Here is a 14,716-nt window from a genome sequence, read left to right as displayed (position 1 = left end):
GTTTTGTAACAGTTCATTCGCTTGTTGTCTGCTACACACGACTGAGTCCGCTTCTGCAAAAGCCATGTCCTTAATTGCTTACGGCGGTGTTCGACCTCTTACGTATCGAATAGGTACTCAATTCTTACAGAAAAGCAGTACTCAGAAGATCTTTCAAATTCCTAATTTACAACGACTCCTTTCAGCAACATCATCTTCAGCTTCGTCGTCAACACTTCTAAAGCAGAATTATGAAAACTCCCAAGTCTCTCCGACCTCAGGAGAACAGGTCCCTTCTCCGGAACCCTTCGTGAAAAACCTTTTCCTTGGCAAATTCGACAAAGTTAGTAATATACCTTTTCTTGTTAACGTATTTATTTATCTATCTATCTGTAGTTTGTTTCTAACAGCTATGAAATTTGAAATCAAAAGGTCTTGTCTCGGATCCATGTGTTTCTTAAAACACTTAAGGTCAATTTTTACCGGTAATTAGCATCACTATATTAATTTAATTTATTGAACTCATTAGAATATTTAGAAGTGGAACAGTTTCTAGTGAGATGCAAAAACCATGCAAGATATCTAAATAGTCTGTTTGGTGGCCAGTAAAATGTTTTTTGTTTTGTTTTGGCGCTGTTTTGTTTAAAGCCGTCAGTGTGTGTGAACATGTGTGATCGACTTTCTGTTTCAGTCCAACTTTTGTGTTCTTTAAACCCAAATGTTCTACTGATACCAAAAGTCTAACCAGATGTACTGAACTTCTTAACATAGCTGTGTTTAAATTTTTCGGTTAATTTTCTTTAGTAAAATCAAGACAGATTATTCAAGATAAAATGGGGAATTTTCGTTTTAGTCAGAAACTGATTAGTATTAAGGGATTTACCGTTTTTTTCTAGACAGTGGTGTTTAGATAAACGTCCATTCTAAGCGAGGGAACCAGGGAAGCATGGGATCCAACTTGTGGAAGTTAGGGATCAGCCAGTTACCTATTTGGCTCTGTCGTAGCTGGATGTATAATCGTCGAAATAATGTTTACAAACACAGCAGCTTAAACTAAGGTTAGGGGATTCACAATTCCTTTATAGACAGTTGTGTTTAAGGGGCAACGTAAACGCATCTTAGAGACTACTTTAATTTTGAGCATCTCCAAATAACTCCAAGATACTTTTGAGATTGTTGCAATGGCATGTCATGACAATACACAAATACCTTCTTGTATGGGTTGAAACTCCGAAAAAAAAAAAAATCTGAAGCTGTTTGCGATATCTTTAGGGTCGAAGTACGCCCCTTTTACTTTTAAAAGGTAAAACGTAAACTATTGAAAAGGTTGCAAGACGCAACGAAAATTTTAGGACAATAAAATTAAGAAAAACGTGGAAATTTTACCGGTGAGTGTGTTACATAATAAGGCACAAAAAGGAAATGACTCTCCCCAGACACAGTAAAAGATTAACTAATATTGAAAATCGTGAATCCACCTTGCCAAATTTCCTGAAAAAAAAAAATAAGTGTTTAATAAAATAATAATAAACCAACGAAATCTTCCTTCGACCGCCGAATAAACTGATTTCTTGGTACCAAAATGTATCGGACTGTTTTCGCTTTTTGCATAGAACCATGAAACGCAGTTAATGATTATCAAAAGTCTGGATTCTACATAGTTTGTCACTACCAGATTTCATTCACAAAATAGTGTCGCTTTTGTTATGTACAGTAGTCAAAATACTGACTATCTATCTGTCTGTCTGTCTATTTATCCATTTATGTGTCTGTCTGTCTATCCATCTATCTGTCTGTCTGTCTATCCATCTATCTGTCTGTCTGTCTATCCATCTATCTTTCTGTCTGTCTATCCATCTATCTGTCTGTCTATTTTCCCATCTATCCGCATGTCTGCCTGTCTTTCTATCTATCTATCTGTCTGTCTTTCTTTCTTTCTGTCTGCTCTTCTATCTGTCTGTCTTTCTGCTTCTATATCTGTCTATCTGTTTTTCGCTGTTTTTTTTTGCTTGTGTAACAATGTATTTATATTACCAAAATTCCCATATGGTACTAGCTTCTTAACAGAGCTTTGTATAATCATGCTTTTTAGCATTTTGTTACCTTTTAAGTTCAAATCCCGCCGAAGTCAGCTTTATTTTTCATCTACCCGACGTTGATAAAACAATAATACGAGTCAAGTCCGAACGTCAATATATATATATATATATAATATATATATATATATATATATATATATATATATTCCTATAATTCATCTTGGATATGGGAATGGAATTATAAATAAATAGATTAAGCTAATTTTTACTTTTCTATATTTCCAAAATCAATACAAACTGCCAGACGCTTTTAGTTCAATTTAATTTTATCATACTTTTAGTTCTGTTTCTCTTTTTCGATTCTTAATAAAAAACCGAACAATACTATTAATAGTGAACAAAGACGAATATTCTAATATTAGTTATAAAATACAATATAGTTCTCAAAATGACTAAACAACTTAAAAAAACATAGAAGTCTTTCAAAGTCGCAGTTGTATAAAGACATCAACTTTCGACATACTATTTTCCTCGTAGTCTCTTGGAATTCCAGTACTCGGGATAGTAGTAAATTCTTGGTTGATAGTTTTTAGTTAATGCTATTTCGCTTAGGCCCTTCTTAGAAAACCCCATTTTTCTCTACGACCAACCTGTGTCCTTGTTGCGTTGACCTAGGTCATTGCTGATTGATCAAACCTGAGATCGATGACTTTCAGGTCATTGCTCTCGTTTCTTTTTTCTAACTATTTTGCGTCCAGAACCACATAGTTTAATGTTTTGTCCTTAAGATATAAGGATATAATTTCTAGGTGAAGCGACTGATAAGTTATTAGCTGATATAAACAGGGTCGTCTTAACACCTTTATAGGTCCTGGGGCAAGGCAATGCAACAGGGTCTGCAGTATTTATTTATTAATATGAAAACTACGACTTTGGGCTACATACGTGGGACCTCTGAATACAGGCCTGGTGGATCTGCAAAATGTAGGATACAATTCTGTTTTATGTAAATTCAAATTGATGAAAATATTTGCACTTCATTTTCCATCCTTCCCTATTTAATTTCTTTTTCTTTTGGTTTTTATTTTTATTGCCTTTGTCTATTTAACCATAATTGTAAACTGCGTATATTTACAAAACAACTCATCTCAAATGGAACTCGGTCAGAAAGTAGAACTTCTGCAGTCGACGACCTTTTATTGCATAACTCAAAGCTAAACCAAAATATTTAGGACTCTTCGAATAGGAAGCAATTTACAAAACTAATCTCAACTAAAAGGTCGGTCAAAAACTAGGACTGTTATATGTATAGTTACATACAACACTGTCATTTAAGAGCCACGGTAAACATGACGCAAACCGAAAAACCCGATTTAATCGCATGCTTAACAACATAGGCGTGTACTCTCGGCCCACGGAAAATACAAGAATAGCAGCCAAATTTTTTGCAGATGGCACTCTTCTTAAAGGAAGGACACGTTGATAGTTTGAGGATCTAGTTGGTTTGGCCTTGAGCATTTCAAAATTGATAATGATGCTAGCAGCCAAATCAACTTCATTCTCAATCTCTAATGGCGCAATATAGTTAAAAACACTCTATTTACATTTGGTTTACTACTAAGTACGACTCTCTCTCCACCTCGGCAACCACTAATTAGAAAGGTGACTGTGACTAGTAAATAAAAAATGTGTTCTGTAAAAAGAAAATAAATCCTGGATGCGAATGGAATTATGATAAAAGAAATATAGCAGCGAAGTTCTTTTGTTATTATTTATTTGGGAATTTAGCGCAAACTTTTTCTCATTGCTTTAATATTCAGTAAAATCACATTTAGAGTAATTTTATTGGCTTACAAGAGCAGGTGGACGATAGTTTAATATATTAATTCAGAGGACCACAGGGCAAGTTTTATTTCAATAAAAGTTATTGATAAGGCGGCGAAATGCTTAGCAGTATTTCGTCTGCCGTTACGTTCTGAGTTCAAATACCGCTGAGGTCGACTTTGCCTTTCATCCTTTCGGGGTCGATTAAATAAGTACCAGTTACGCACTGAGGTCGACATAATCGACTTAATCCGTTTGTCTGTCCTTGTTTGTCCTCTCTGTGTTTAGCCCCTTGTGGGTAGTAAAGAAATAGGTATTTCGTCTGTCTTTACTTTAAGTTCGAATTCTGCCCAGATCGACTTTGTTTTTCATCCTTTTGGGGGTCGATGAATTGAGTACCAGTTGTGTACAGGGGTCGATCTACTCGACTGGCCCCCTCCCCCAAAATTTCGGGCCTTGTGCCTAGAGTAGAAAAAAGAAATATTGATAATAAATTCTTAGTATGTATAAATTTTGGCTTTATTACTGAAATGTTATTTCAATTAGTTCCTTTAAAAGAATGCAGTTGTAACTTTTAGTCTAAAAAAATATATAAATAAAAGTAGAAAAGATACGATTTGTGTAAGAAATGTCAGAAAAGTATACTTAAAATACAAATGTCAAATCAGTTTCTATACACAATATATGTAAACAGTTATTTGATATAATAGATATCATTCTTTGACTTGAATAAAATATTTAAAGAATTTTTACATCACTTGTTTATGTCACGTTTTATTTTATTTTATTTTTTTACTAATTGCCATACAATAATTTTTTGCTATAAAAGGAACTTCAATACGGTCATGTAGCTTGCTAGAAATAACAATATTCCTCAAATTGTAATGTATTTCTTTTTAAAAGGACACGTTAATTATAAAGTTCTATACAAAAAAAAAAAGATCGGATGGTTACGGTTGACGCGCCTTCGAGGCGATCTTTCGTCTCTAGTAGACCTTTCCGTCGATTTCCGTAAAAAAATTTTTGTTTTTTACATATGGGCTTGCGGGAACTTTTGAAGTAATATACATACATATACACATACACCGAGTAAAAAATTTCAGTTATCTCTTTCTTTCACACATTACTCTGTCTCTTCACACACACTAAGAGAAGCACTTCACTTACACAACATACTGTCTGTCTCCCACACCCCATCAAACACACACACACACATGTACATCAATGCTTGCCATGCACGGTAACTTCAAAAGAACTTCCCTCGTCATAAAATGGCTTACTCTTAGTCTCTTTCGCTCTCATTACTTCAAAAGTTCCCGCAAGCCCATATGTAAAAAAAAAAAATTTTACGGAAATTGACGGAAAGGTCTACTAGAGACGAAAGATTGCCGCCTTCGATCATAGATTTTTTTAAATCAGGCTGATTTGCGAACGTAAAATAACTTTTAAAGAAATCCATTCAGTTATTGTTTCAAGCATGTCATTGATAAAGAGGCAGAAATCTCCAAATTTATAGACGTTAATCGAGATTGATTATTATGCCTCAGAGTTATTAAGGAAGTTGGTCAATGAAACAATTACAATTAAGAATCAGAATTTGGATGCAAATGATTTTGTTTTTGTTTTTATTATTTATCAGAATAGGCGTAGGAGTGGCTGTGTGGTAAGTAGCTTGCTTACCAACCACATGGTTCCAGGTTCAGTCCCACTGCGTGGCACCTTAGGCAAGTATCTTCTACTATATAGCCTTGGGCCGACCAAAGCCTTGTGAGTGGATTTGGCAGACGGAAACTAAAAGAAGCCCGTCGTATATATGTACATATATATATATATATATATATATATATATGTGTGTGTATATGTTTGTGTGTCTGTGTTTATCCCCCCAACATCGCTTGACAACCGATGCTGGTGTGTTTACATTCATGTAACCTAGCGGTTCGGCAATAGAGAGCGATAGAATAAGTACTAGGCTTACAAAGAATAAGTTCTGGTGTCGATTTGCTCGACTAAAGGCGGTGCTCCAGCATAGCCACAGTCAAATGACTGAAACAAGTAAAAGAGTAAAAGGAGTAAGAGAATAGTTGGGGGTAATGCCCTCCAAAATAATTGTAATTAATGGGTAGTTTGAACTTTTGTTGGTTGGCATATGCAATAAAAATGTGAACATGGAGAGAATTCGAAAGAATTAAAACTTAGATTTTCTTGCATTGATTCACTCATGCCCTTTACAAGACATAATGTGTGTGTGTGTGAGAGAGAGAGAGAGATAGAGGGTGGGGCAGAAGTAGGCAAATGGAATAGGCCTATACAAGTTTTTGTAACTATGGGAGGATTAGAAAAAATGTCTGTGAACAAGTGAATGAATCTTGTTGCTTAGTAAATCTCTGTTAATCTGTCAAATAGCCGTCTTTAGGATGTTTTATATAACAGCAGCTATGTCCTAATTATGTAAGCCATACACTAAAATGGATCATGGTTTAACTTTGTAAGAAGGCCAACAACTGAATATTGATCTGGAGTAAAGTATTTCTTGTCTCTGAGGAACAACCCTAGTTTCTGAGATGCAGCTGTAAGGTTGCTGTGAGAGATCACTAGAGATTATCAAGTTTAGCATTTGCAGAGATTTTTTATTTCATTTTTAATATAGCAATATGTGTATCATACTTAATGCAGAAACATCACAGAAAGCCAAACTAACTGTAGTATAGAAATAATATCTCTTATAGATATACAATGTTGCTGTTTAAAACTGCACAGCCTCCCCTGGCACCTGCGCCGGTGGCACGTAAAAAGCACCATCCGTACATGGTCGATGCCAGTGCCACCTTGACTGGCTTCCGTGCCGGTGGTACATAAAAAGCACCAATCGATCGTGGCCGTTGCCAGCCTCCCCTGGCACCTATGCCAGTGGCACGTAAAAAGCACCTACTACACCCATGGAGTGGTTGGCGTTAGGAAGGGCATCCAGCTGTAGAAACACTGCCAGATCAGACTGGAGCCTGGTGCAGCCTCCTGGCTTCCCAGACCGTGGTCGAACCGTCCAACCCATGCTAGCATGGAAAACGGACGTTAACCGATGATGATGATGATCTCAAGATGAATACCACAGTTAATTTGACTTTCTGTGATGTATCTGCATTAAATATTATATATAAATTGGTATTTTAAACTAATACTGTTTCTGTTGCACATAACAATTTAAATTTTTGTTATTGAGTGCTTTAGTTGTGTATTCTCAAATAGAAAGATGCTTGATATGTTCAGCAAATCAGTCTTTATGATGTTGAAGAGAATTACATTGCTCCATCTTCATTGAAAAATGAGAAACTCTCTCTACATTTACGGAGATGTACTTGCATAGCAAGTGACCTGATCTGAGATCGAGTGCTGGAATGAAATCAATTGCAGCGTGGAAGGTGTTTATAAGCCATTTAGAAACACACAAAAACCATTAGATTCACTTCAACATTTAAATTTAATTTGTCAAAATATTTTCGTCGCTTTGATGCAATACCCTATCATTTATATTTTGACCCCTGTACCTTGAGGGTATGCCCTGGCACTTTGCCACCATCCATCTCTCCCTTGCTCTACTCTACCATCCCATTTATATTCTGATCCCTGTTCCATGCTTTGGCACTTTGCCACCATCCCTCTCCTGCTTTCTCTTGTATTCTTGCACTCTCTCTCTGTGACCAGATAACCATGTATCTCCTCTACAGCAAGACACCTGTTTCTGTCTCTCTTCACACTCTAACCTTTCTTCATCTGACACAAGATCACCTCATCCAATGTCCTCTCCTCTCTGAAAGGATCTTTGTTTTGCTAATTACTTGGTGACCCTGCCAATACTGGTGCCACATAAAAAGCATCCAGTCCACACTGTAAAGTGGTCAGCATTTGGAAGGGTATCCAGCTGTAAAAACCATACCAAAACTAACCTTGCCTGTGCACTCAGTCCACTCTTTGGGTTAGGTGATGTTAGTTTTTACAGCTGGGTGCGCTCCCTATGTCAAGATAGATAGTCTTCTGCCTAGCCAGCTCATGTCAAACTGTCCAACCCATGCCAGCATGGAAAGCAGACTTTAAATGATGGTGATGATATACATATACAATGCAGATATGGCTATAATTCAAGCTGTGACCTCTTGAAATGCATCTGCTTATTCCAGTACTTCAAAGTGTTATTTGATTCTCTCTTTGAAGAATTTCTAATTGGAGATATCTTATGTTTCTCCTGCACGTACAATTTTGTAACTCCGATTAGCAAATGAAACCTATTGTTGGCATCCTTTTGTCTCAGGAGACAATGGAGTTGCACTTAAACTAATCCAGTCTGGTTTTTTATATTTCATGTCCTCTCCAGTCTTGTGCAGGCCTGGGCTGGATGTAAGAAAATCCTGGGTAGCCCAATCATCAGGATTCCTCTCTCGACCTTGTTGATATAATCCAAAGGAGTGCAGAGCATTACATTTAGCACCAGCTTGGTTGCAGGAGCTGCTGGAAGAGTGTTGAGTCAAACACTAAACCGCCTACGGGGCTCCACTCCGGATTTCTTTGAAGGTTGTCTCCTTTCTGTAATCCTGGATAGGGGCTCATACCGGGTACTGTCAGCTGAGCCCGAGACTCGTGTCAGGCAGGGTCGTCACTCCCTGAAGCAGTGAAGAAAATCGCTACCCACTACCTACATGAAGCATGTGTAATGGTGAATAAATAATACCAAAAAATGTTCCCAATCTCCTGTTTTGCTATATACTTATGTGTGTGTGTGTCTCCCCTTGACATCACAGACTAATTTTAAACTCATCACTATCATTCAAGTGGTGTTCTTTATTTGTAATCTTGAGTGTAAGCATGTCTGGCCATTGTGCTATTCTTGTTCAAAATACTAGGGGAAACATTACTTGGAAAAGTGGTGAGGATTGTCAACAGGAAGAGCATCTGACTAGAAAATCCAACTCAATGAATTTCATATGACACTTGTGAACATGGATGTTAAAACGAAAATGATGATAATGGCTTGTTTATGAATATGGGCACAATGAATGTGATTAAAAAGGTGACTCAATGTAGGACATTGATAACATTAATAGTAGGACTTTGTGGGAAATGGGAGATAAAATAGAGACCTTTGATAAAGGACTTAGAGATGTCAAGTTAATAATAGCAACATTATTCATATTCTTCAAAGGAGCAAAAGCTCTTTGATTTGATAAGAGAAACTTGTAAACTGTTTTGACAAGCCATGTTTAAATGTCAAAGCATTTGTATTAATAAACTAAGATGGAGATATAGATTATATAGATAAAACCAAGTATAACACTACATAGATTATTTTGTTGCCAAGTCTATTAGCGGAAAATGTGAGATTAAGCCTGAGTTTGCTAGGTGGTGGTAGTTGTACTGATATTTTGTTCCTTACCTTCTTAAGAGAAGGATGGATGTTTATGGCTTGAATGCCTTTTAATCATGCCTGTTTGGTTATGGCTGGCCTTGAAGGAAACTCTAACATAACTCAATTCCTCATAGTGAAAAAAATGCACTAAGTCATTTGTTATAAAGAGTTCAGAAAACAAGTCTGTCTTTCACCCACTTATAGTATTGATAATGTTTCTTATAGTTTTCTTGATTTTAGGCTGAGTCACAACTTTATCACAATGGTGGCTTTTGTTGCTATAATGAGGAAATGGTGTATGAAAACATATTTTGTTCAGTGTGACATAAAAATATCAGGTGTTAGCTATTTACAATGACCTGCATAAATGTTCACTGACTTGGAGAGAGAGACAGACCGCTCTGAATTATTAAAAACTATGTGACAACATGTAGTTGACTCCCAAATATTTGAAGTCTACTGTGCAGCAGAGATCTTTGGCTGTCTGCACCTGGACATCTGTGCTCTAAGCTGTGTGCCAAATGATTTTTTTAGAGGGGTCCAGAAGCCAAAAACCGTGCTATGCCAACACACTGATTGGTTGATTCAATCAGGTGAAACTATGGTGGCTTGCTTGTGGTTGAGGTTTCAAATCACAGCTACAACTCCATAATCATCATCATTTAATGTCTGTTGTCCATACTGGCATGGGTTGGATGGTTTGACTAGGGCTGGTAAGCTGAGGAGCAGCACCAGACTTCAGTCTTATTTGGCATGGTTTCTACGGCTGGTTGCCCTTCCTAATGCCAACCACTCCAAGAGTGTAATGGGTGCTTTTATGTGCCACCAGCACGGGTTCCAGTTATATGACACCAGCATTGGTCACATTGCCTCCATGGGGCCCAGCACTCGAATGGTGTTTTTTATGTGCCACTGGAACTGATGCCTGTTACATGAAACCAGTATCAGCTACATTGCCTTTGTGAGGCCCAACGATCAAATGGTGCTTTTTATGTGCCATCGGCACGAGTGCCATTTTTATTCATATCTATGTTAAAAATGTATTTTTCATTCATTTTCAACCTTGTGTCTTGGTCCAAGACGCGGAAAAAAAAATGTGTGCTTTTTTATCTTCTTCTGTAGATTAAGCTGCTGCATTCCTTCAAGATAATTATCCATCACAGATTTTCAGAGAATGTTTTGAAATTGTGTTCATTTGTCTAGAGCAGTGGTTCCCAACCATTCTTTGCCTATGAACCCATTTGATTCCTAGTTTACTCACTCACATGGCTCCTCATGGCCATTCCATATTTAAGATATCTTATAGGTCAAGGAGTGGTTGTGTGGTAAGTAGCTTGCTTACCAACCACATGGTTTCAGGTTCAGTCCCATTGCATGGCACCTTGGGCAAGTGTTTTCTATTATAGCCTCGGTCGACACAAAATCATGTGAGTGGATTTGGTAGACAGAAACTGAAAGAAGCCCATCAAATATAAATATGTTTGTATGTGTATTTGTTTGTGTGTCTGTGTTTGTGTCCCCTCCCCACCATTGCTTGACAACTGATGCTGGTGTGTTTACATCCCTGAAACTTAGCAGTTCAACAAAGGAGTATAAGTACTAGGCTTGCAAAGAATAAGTCCTGGAGTCAATTTGCATGACTAAAGGCGGTGCTCCAGCATGGCCACAGTCAAATGACTGAAACAAGTTAAAAGAATAAAAAGAAAAAGAATATTTTTATCATTAAATATTATTTAGAATTATATAAAAATAATTAAAATATTTTGTGTATTGTAGAAGTATAACCAATTTATTGCTCACAAATTTTAACAACAAAATCTTATATGCACCCTCAAGGACCATACAGACCCTGGAAAATTGGTCTCAATGAATACTCTTTCTTATTTTTATATATTCTTTAGTATTTTACAGACAAAAAAGTAATATTTTGAATGCAGTATAGCTGCAAGAACAGCAGAAAGATTGGGTATCATCATCATTTAATTTTTTTTTTTCTACTTGTTTCAGTCATTTGACTGCAGCCATACTGGAGCACTGCCTTTAGTTGAGAAAATTGATCCCAGGACTTATTCTTTGTAAGCCTGGTACTTATTCTATCGGTCATTTCTGCCAAACCGCTAAATTATGGGGACATAAACACAACAGCGTCGGTTGTCAAGCGATGTTGGGGGGACAAACACAGACACACAAACATATACACACACATACATACATATATATATATATATATATATATATATATATATGACGGTCTTCTTTCAGTTTCTGTCTACCAAGGCTATAGTAGAAGACACTTGCACAAGGTGTCACGCAGTGGAACTGAACCCGGAACCATGTGATTGGTAAGCAATCTACTTACCACACAGCCACTCCTGCGGTCCACTTTCCATGCTGGCATGGGTTGGACGGTTTGATATGGAGCTGGCTAGCAGGGAGCTGGCCACACTCCAACTGTCTGCTGTGACATGGTTTCTATAGTTGGATGCCCTTGCTAATGCCAACCACTTAACAGAGCATGCTGAGTATTTTTTATATGCAACCAGCATGGATGCATTTATGCAGCATTGTCATAGGTACATTAATACATGGTTTCTACAGCTGGATGACCTTCCTAATGCCCACCACTCTGAGAGTGTAATGGGTACTTTTACGTGCCACCAGCACAGGTGCCAGTTATATGACACCAGCATTGGTCACATTGCCTCTGTCAGGCCAAGTGCTCGAATGGTGCTTTTTATGTGCCACTGGCATAGATGCCTGTTACGTGACGCTAGTATTGACCATGGGTGCTTTTTAAGTGGCACTGACACCTGAAAGGACAACCCTGTACATGTGGAAGACAACAATTTTACTTACTTTGAGGTGTCTTATTAAGTACAGCAAATCACCACATTTCCTGGTCCTTTGTTATTTCCTCAGTGCGGGATGATAAACCTTGATATAGTTTTATATTTGAAAAAAAAACCCTCTATACAAATTTACATAATTACTCAGCACAAGTCAAGTACATCAACATCAAAATAAATATCAAATGGAAATTGTAGTTGTGATACCTGTGCCGGTGGCACGTAAAAAGCACCAACCGATCATGATCGCTGCCAGCCTCCCTTGGCACCTGTATCGGTGGCATGTAAAAAACACCCACTACACTCATGGAGTGGTTGGCGTTAGGAAGCATCCAACTGTAGAAACACTACCAGATCAGACTGGAGCCTGGTGTAGCCTCCTGGCTTCCCAAACCCCGTTTGAACCGTCCAACCTATGCTAGCACGGAAAACGGACGTTAAATGATGCTTGCAGCTTCTCTAGTGGTCTGGTGTTATTTTTATGGCATAAGAAAACCCAACTAATGATGTACTTTGTTTTTCAATGTAATCTTGTATTATATTTATATTTTTCTTTTTTTTTTATTCTAGTCAAATCTTATTTACCCTGAAATATCAAACAATGAAGAACTTGATGAACTTAACCAAATGCATGAACAAGTGGAGCGTTTCTTTTTGGAAGAAGGTAAATTCCACCTTATTAGTATATTCAGAAATTATGTACATTATTTTACAAATTCTGTGGCCAGCAGCTGTGTTAGTGTGTATTTGTGGGGAGAGCAACATTGTTATCATTTGAAAATGTAGTTTGATGAATGACTAAATTTGAAATCAACAAAGCAGAAATAATGAAATGTAAAAGTAACACAATCATCATCATCGTTTAACGTCTGCTTTTCATGCTGGCATGGGTTGGACGGTTTGACTGAGGGCTGGCAAGCCAGAAGGCTGCACCAGGTTCCAATCTGATTGGGCAAAGTTTCTACAGCTGGATGCCCTTCCTAACACCAACTACTCTGAGAGTGTAGTGAGTGCATTTTATGTGCTCACCGGCATGAGGGCAGTCACATGGTACTGGCATTAACCACACTTGAATGGTGCTTTTTATGTGCCACCGGCATGGAGCCAGTTATGCAGTACTGGCATTGACCACACTCAAATGGTGCTTTTTACGTGCCACCGGCATGGAGCCAGTCAGGCAGTACTGGCATTGACCACACTTGAATGGTGCTTCTTACGTGCCACTGGCAATGATCACGCTTGAATGGTGTTTTTAATGTGCTACCGGCATGGCGCCATTCACGCTGCATTGGCATCGACCACAATGAAAGCAACAAAATATGATGTTCAATATAAAGAAAATACTGTATTCTTGCATCAAATTAGTAAAATTTAGTGGAGTGGTGGGCAAAGCAATTTTATGTTATTTAGTTCAATCATACACAAACTCATTGTTTAAATATAGCAGTTTAACATTATTGGATATACTAATTGAACATATTCTTGGAAGTTTGAATGATCTCATTGTTTGTTGACATCTGGCATCTCGGATACAAAAAGTCATAACAAAAGTCAGTGCTGGCTATATTTTCTATAGAAAATCTGCAGAGATAACCTTAATGAGTGATGTAAAAGCACTGCTAACACAGTAGAACATGCTATTGACTTATAAAAGTAAAGGCGAAATAACCAAATAGATAAGACTATCATATGGGTGACAGGTTTTGTGTTTGTTACTAATTTAGAATCATTGGCTTTTTTTTTATTGTAAGTTTATTTGGAGGATTTCAAGTCAATTTTTATAAAAATAACTTTTCAAAACTATTTGTTGTTAATTATTAACGGTAATTTAATATGTATTTTAGTTGATTCTCAGAAGATTGACAGTGATGCACACATTCCTGAAGACACATTGAAAATGATAGCAGAAATGGGACTTTTTGGCCAACAAGTACCTACAAAATATGGTAAATATGATTACTGAAATTTTTTAAAATTTAGAAAAGTTTGTTTGATATTTTCTTCATTTGATGAAACTCTTTGACAGAGTACCATGTTCTGTGGTCTGATAGAGTCATGCAAGTTATGTATTGAGATGCTGTGAGTTCAGGTAGGAATTTAGCATGCAGGTAAATTCTTGGTTTTTAGCCTCCTCTTGTTTATTACAATTCTCCAAGTCATAACAGAGAAATTTAAGACTAACTGTTGGAATCTCCTGTGTGTGCTGATGGCTCAGTTTTCCTACCTGGGTCTGTTGAAAATTTAGTCAAGTATTTCCAAATGTAGAAGGTAAATCTAGACTCAAGCGATCTTATAGTAAACTTAGCAAAGACAAGGTTTTAGGGAGCAAGTAAGGTAGATGAAATTCTACAACCATTAGGGTAGTGATTGTGCAGGCATGATATGCAGAAAATTGTTCGATAAGAACTCCATACATTGTACTAAATATAAACTAAGGATGCCCAAACAGGAATTCATCTAAAGTAGATGTGCAGGAGAAATTAACTAAGAGAATAAAATAAATTTTGCCAACTTGGAAAGTTCCATAGAAGTTGTTGACAGTTTCTATTTCCTAGATGTCCTAATTAGCAGTGAAGTTTGGTGCTCCATGGACATTACGGCCAGAGAATGAATGGGTGGAGATGGTTAAG

General features: G+C 37.2%; 1 protein-coding gene across 2 annotated transcripts in view; it reads left to right on the top strand.

Moving 5' to 3' along the window:
* LOC115210417 (complex I assembly factor ACAD9, mitochondrial) overlaps nucleotides 1-14,716 on the top strand; it is a 41,110-nt gene continuing 26,394 nt past the window's right edge. For both annotated transcript variants that reach the window (XM_029779018.2, XM_036501906.1), the window contains exons 1-3: nucleotides 1-322; nucleotides 12,657-12,750; nucleotides 13,931-14,032. In XM_029779018.2, coding sequence (XP_029634878.1) covers nucleotides 65-322; nucleotides 12,657-12,750; nucleotides 13,931-14,032 — 454 coding nt within the window. In that variant the 5' untranslated portion in view covers nucleotides 1-64. The remainder of the gene's footprint in view (nucleotides 323-12,656; nucleotides 12,751-13,930; nucleotides 14,033-14,716) is intronic.

This window comes from Octopus sinensis, linkage group LG4 (assembly GCF_006345805.1).
Source record: "Octopus sinensis linkage group LG4, ASM634580v1, whole genome shotgun sequence".
Lineage (NCBI taxonomy): Eukaryota > Metazoa > Mollusca > Cephalopoda > Octopoda > Octopodidae > Octopus > Octopus sinensis.
Note: the sequence above shows the minus strand (reverse complement) of the source record. Positions and strands in the feature narration are given on the sequence as shown.